Source organism: Chanodichthys erythropterus, chromosome 14 (genome assembly GCF_024489055.1).
Source record: "Chanodichthys erythropterus isolate Z2021 chromosome 14, ASM2448905v1, whole genome shotgun sequence".
NCBI lineage: Eukaryota > Metazoa > Chordata > Actinopteri > Cypriniformes > Xenocyprididae > Chanodichthys > Chanodichthys erythropterus.
This window is the reverse complement of record NC_090234.1, coordinates 23688367-23694435: the sequence shown is the minus strand read 5'-3', so window position 1 is coordinate 23694435 and position 6069 is coordinate 23688367. Positions and strand designations below refer to the sequence as shown.

Below are 6069 nucleotides of genomic sequence, written 5' to 3'. Positions count from 1 at the left end.
AAGAAAAAAGGGGGAAAACCAGTTCTGAAACAGAAGTACTTGTTCCTGGTGCGCTGACTTTTTCCTTAATATCTCAGTTATAAGACAAAGCATTTCAAACAGTTAAACTTCTCAGGCCGTTTGCTGAACAGAAGTTACCATCAAAACACTGTAGCCCTTTATGTCCCTGAGACAAAAAAAAAAAAAAAAAAAAAAAAAAAAAAACCACGAACACCTTATAGCTTGTGTGTTCACAGGGCTTTGGAGTATGACAAGGCCGGTAAAGTGCATTTATTGACAAGGGTATTTTAACAATATTAGCCTTAGAGATTTTGAAAACGCCGTGTAATGCACAGTACTTGCTTTGGTTAGGAGGATGATGTAGAAGGAGGCATGAAAATTATTTAACTGGAACGACTAGACAACTACACTCAGAAAAAGCAGGGTGTGACATGAGAGTTGATAAGGTATGATGGACAAAAATAAATAATTTTTAGTTGTCTGTCATTCATCCTCCACCTTTAATGGAACCAAATGGTTCTGAAACCAGAGAGGATTGAGCTACAAGGTCTTTACATGCATTTCACATATTGTTATAAGCTAAGCCCAAATGGGGGACCACAAAAAAAAAAAAAAAAAAAAAAAAAAAAAAAAAAAAAAGGCACATGTGCGGTGTTGCTGGTTCAAACATTGGTCCAAAGTCTGCATGTCCCAAAAATATACAAAGGTGTAGGGGGGCCCAAAAAACAAAACACCACAACAAAACTAGAGTAAAATCCATTCCAGATCAATATGCTTTGGGGTGTGACCCACTGAAAGGGAGGCTATGTGACCCTTCTCATTACCCTAGAAGTCTGTGACAGCAGATAAGAGAAGGAACGTGGCCCTCATGGTTATCTTGTGCATGTGCTTGTACAAGCTGAAGCAGCAGGAGCTGTGGCGCGTGAGCAGAGACGAAACCTGAGGGGCAGGGGGCAGCTGTCAGCCATTACGTAAGAGCAGCTAGCAGAGTACTAGACTTCTCTGAATGGACGACTGTCGAAAGAGGAACTACACGTGGGCATGATGGGATGGGGGGGGGGGGCATGGGGGTGGGGTGGGAGACTGACAAGAATAGGCAGTCACAATTTAATACTGTCTAAATGTACAAAATAAAAAAGCATGGAATTGATTCTACCCAACTGACAATTGCAACTGTTCCTTGAAGCCATTACATCAAATTCACTGACAAAGGACTAAGACAGGAGACACTGAAGCCCAATAAAGACCAAGAGCAGCAACATCGATTAGAGCTAAACCTGGAAAGGAATCCATCCCAACAGGATTTTACATCCACGCATGGGTATATCCCCTGGCTACAGCGGTGAACCCTCCCACACTTCAATTACCAGAAAAGGCCTTGTGACATACCAGCGTTCACCTCTCATCTACAGTGACGCAAATCAGAAGCACGGGAAAGACAGTCGCCCCACTAAAAATTCCACCCCATACGGTGTCCATTCAAGGCACATCCAGAGAGGTGCAGGAAGGGATAATTTTAGAGCGCCGTGACACCATTTGGCTAGGCTGTTAGTTGGAGGTCTGGTTACATACAGCAGTGCTAAGTCTGCTAATGGCCACAAAAAGCTCAGGAGGACCGATCGTCCAACAGTTGATCCTTGTATGGACAAACCATGACCTCTCGGTCCCATTTAAACATGTACGCAATGTTAATGAGAGATGAAGGAAGATTAAACCACTAGATCAAAGGCTCCTTATTAATCTAGTTCATTAAAATGACTTTTTACTGCTCTCTCTGCTCTATGGGATGAGGACAAATCATCTTTTTGTACATGCTGCAATCAATTTCAATCTCACCCTGGATATAACTGGCAAGACTGAACAAGTTTACAAACTGCACAATTTCCCCAAAATGAACAGTTGAACAAGTCATCTGTATGCATTCACACAGCAAACTGAAGCGCATTGCTATGAATACTTCAACATTATTCTGTTCACATTTCTATTCATGAGAACAAAAAAAAAAAAAAAAAGCTTTAGCTGCCCACTAGTGTACCAAAAAACAATCAAAATCTCCTGATAACTTGAGACCTAAAATACTTATTTCACCTGTGCTCACATTTTTCATCTTTTTCTCTCCATTTTTTGTATTTTTTTTCCCTCTGAATTTCAAAGAACATTATTATTATTTTTATTTTTTTGGCCTTTATATTTTGTATCACAGGAAAAATATAACTATGCCCCAATATGCATTTCCTTCACTTTTAGGGTTATAATTAAGGCACTGTGGGAATTGTTTCTCTTCAACATTGAAAGAAAAAAAAAAAAAGAAAAAAAGTGTCTCTCAGAGCAGGGACAGCAATGAGAGCAATAAACAAACCTGAAACTTTAGATTATTAAGTAAAAAAAAAAAAAAAAAAAAAAATTCCAATCACTAAAATATATCACTTTGAATCAGAAATGTCTTGGCACCTCTGCAGAGAAGGAATTAAAAGGAAAAAAAAAAAGAAAAAAAAAAAAGTAAAGAAAGGAAACATTTGTCATTTTAAATATCCTTTATGCCTACAGAGGGAAGCATCCCTTATGGCCAAATATCTGGCTTTTCTAGCCAATTCATGGATCTTGTTGTTGAACAAGCATTTTGTGTCTTAGTTACAAGGCAACCAAGTTGGAATGGACTGGTTACAAGAGGCCACATAGTAGTTGTTGAAGTTCAGGTCTCTGACATACGGAGCCGGCTGGTAGTAGCAGGTAACATTGGACGCGTCCGGTATGGCATTCTGCTCGGCGAGCACCCGAAACGCCGTCAGCGAGATGAGGTTGAGTGTCTGCCGCCTCTCATGTCCCATGAGACACACGGTGCTCTCGTTCACAACCCGCCGCAGGATCATGAGGTAGTTGTACTTGTTCTTCTCCTCACCGACAAAGTGGCTTTGCAGATAAGCCTCCAGTTTGCGCTGTTGCTCACCAATGTCGGGAAAGTCAATGAAGAAACGGGAGCACATGTAGCGCTCCAGGGCCTTAAATTCGTCTTCGTCCGTGGGCCTGAAGTCCCTCACCAGGAGGTTGCAGTATTTGAGCAAACCACCTCCGCGGATCTCCTCCGGCCGTTTGGTGGCGATCAGCTTGTTCCTGAGGTGGTCCAGAGCCACGGCAAAGTCACCGTACACGCTCTCCCCGACCACAGTAGGGTGGAAGTGCCGAGACATGGCGTTTTCTGAAAGGCCGTAGTATGATAGCACAGAATCCAAAATGATCTGGAAGGAGTCCACGCTGAACTCGAACTGTCTCCGGATCGAGTCCACAAACTTAAGTTCCACATTGCGGCCATTGTTATTGGACAGCGAGATGAGGGACCATCGGTCCTGCTCCGTGTAGACTTTGACCAGCTTCTGGACGTAGGCCTCTTTCAGAGTCATAGGAGTGATCTTCTCTTTGTTCACCCCCTCAGGCAGAAAGTCTAATAAAGTGCTCAGAACCACATCTTTGATGAGCTGGAACTCCTCTTCCCGAGGAAGGTCTACCCTGAAGATGACGTCCAGGTCTTTGTAGCTCCAGCCAATGTCCTTTACCAGCACGTGGCTGGCAGTGGAGCCATTCAGACGCACATCTTTGACTGTAATGCCCCTCAGCTCCAGACGGTTCCTCACCATCTGTACAATATCCTTTAGCCGGACCTCCAAGGTGGGGAAGTTGCCACGTCCGTGGACTGGCACGACCTCTGTCAGCACGTCGTTCAAACGGCTCACTTGCTCCCAGGTAAGCACACTTTGCGACTCACTTTCGCTGCTAGATGAGGCTGAGGCCATGTTTATGCTGTTTCCTAGGACAAAAATATAAGTGCAAAAACAATTTCACTGATTTTCATTTAAAAAAATAAAAACTCTTCAAAAGATGTAGATCGTGAATATTTAGTTGAATAATGAGCCTGAACTGAAGTTAAACACCATGTACTTAAGGAACATTATATATATACACACACACAGTTTAACAGGATCACCACTCTCACATAACAGAAAAGCTAACAATGATTCTCAGGCTTTCCAGAAAGCCAAACAAAAACAGAACTGAAGCATTTATAATGGATCACACTCAGCTGCTCATCAACCAATTCATCATGATTCCAATAATAATTAAAAAAAAAACATCCTAACAGATCCCAAAACAGCGTTACTAAATCATGCACACTTATGAATAACTTGAGGACACTTATTCTTTGTTTGGTTCAACCCTGTCAGAATAACCTTCATATTTTGCATGTGTACATTGTAATTGTAGATCAATCAGATTAGGGGTTTCAAATATACAAATGGAATCACATGAAAACTTTATTTTTAAATTAACCACAACAGTTATATTGTAGCGTATTAAATGATACCAAAACAGTCTTTAAAGTTTTTTTGTTTTTTTTTTAATTCCCATCGATGCCTTGCAGGGATATTTTATTCTGTTTGGTAACCGCAATTGCCTTAAGAACTAAAAGTTAATTTTTATATATACTTTTTTTCTTTTTTTTTTTTTTTTTTTTTAATAAATGGTGGGATAATATAGGAAAATGCCTGTTTGAATCCTTTTGAATTGATTCCAAATTATGATGGAATTTACAATAAAAGATGTTACATGTTTGATCAATTTGATACATGGCTCTCGGCACTCTCGATAATATGAACTTTATCACAACCACAGGCAAATGTAAGCAAGTAAAAACATACGTACAATGTTCCAAATACAGTGCATATTGTAAACGAGCTCTTTAGCTTACTCGGAGTGTGATGCGTAAATTAAAAATCGTTTGAAACAAAGCGCACGTGAGATCGAAAGAGCCACAACCTGCGCGAGGTAAACGTTCAAACCAAACAAACCAAGTAATATAGCTGAATTTAATCCGAAACTAACGTTAAATCTCCCGATTGAATCCAAATCACACAGACCCAACGCGCTTATGTGAAGTATAAATATGAAAAACGTCGCACCTACTTTTCTCAGGAAATCCACCTGAAGTGCTCAGCAACGTGGTCGGCACAAATTAGTGGATGTCAAATAAGGTTTAGCGCCAGCACCTCCATCCATCTGCTCAGTCGTCAAACGCCAATGCTTCAGTTCTGAGAGCACACACATGCGCGCGCTCTTATAACTGCCTACAAAACAACCTGATTCTCCGCACCTCCACTGCGCACTATTTTTCTGAAGCCATGCCATCATCACGTGGTTCACACATACAAATATTTATTTTGTTTGGCAAATAAATAATCTAAATACATAATAATCTGCACTGTACTTACCAATACTCCGGTGCCAAGCTCCGCAATACAATGCATCTGTGAACTAAAGGCTCTATGTGGAATTCAAAAACATACGGCGTTCTTTTCGCTTGTATCAATGCGCCAGCCGAAGCCTGTGATTGGCTGACTAGGTTTTTGTGTTGCCAGGCGACCGCAGGCACATGTAGAATCTGACGTCCGGTTCATTATAGAGAGTAGCTGAGGCTTGGGAAGCTAGTGCGCATTTGATTATAACCTGAGGGTTTTGCTGAGATTATTCAGGGGTTTTTTTTTTCACAGGTGCTTTAGATAAACAGGGCTATCAGGAATATTTAAAGCTCAGTTACTTCTTTTTGTCAGAGTGAAACATTATAAAATAATTTGCTAATGTCTCATAGTGATCACACACACATTAAAATTAAATTAGGCTACATGCTATATTAAAGAAAAAACTGGAAAAGGAGGAAGAGATATGTTTTTTTCTAAAGCTTCAGAATATTCAAGAATGTAATTAGGTAGGCTATTACTAGAAATATTTGCACATAGTGATTATAAATAGGACTAACCTAACACTATCCCTCACATAAACCTGATTAGTATCAGCAGAGGACAAGCCAAACAATTTATGAGCCTTTAACATTTTGAGCACCATTTCAAAAGCATATATTCACTATATACATTAAAAAAAAGGGCCTAGCAAAAATATGCCACCCACCCACACACACACACACACATGCTCTATAGGTGGTGTCTTTCATAACTATGAGAAAAACAGACACTAATTAATATTTGTCCTTGAAAAGCTGGATCTACGAGAAACTCAAGAGTC

The 6069-nt window shown here is 40.4% G+C and overlaps 1 protein-coding gene across 2 annotated transcripts; it reads right to left on the bottom strand.

The window, feature by feature from the left end:
- Positions 1-655: 655 nt before the first annotated feature.
- On the bottom strand, positions 656-5070 carry tent5c (terminal nucleotidyltransferase 5C). 2 transcript variants are annotated; one of them, XM_067409694.1, is made up of 2 exons: positions 4957-5070; positions 656-3802 (listed from the first exon to the last, which is right to left on the bottom strand). In XM_067409694.1, exon 2 carries the CDS (start codon positions 3786-3788, stop codon positions 2628-2630), a length of 1161 nt encoding a protein of 386 aa, XP_067265795.1. In that variant the 5' UTR covers positions 3789-3802; positions 4957-5070; the 3' UTR covers positions 656-2627. The 2 variants fall into 2 exon arrangements, with proteins under 2 accessions (XP_067265795.1, XP_067265796.1); XM_067409695.1 differs by having other exon boundaries at positions 4953-5069.
- Between the last annotated feature and the right edge of the window lie 999 nt (positions 5071-6069).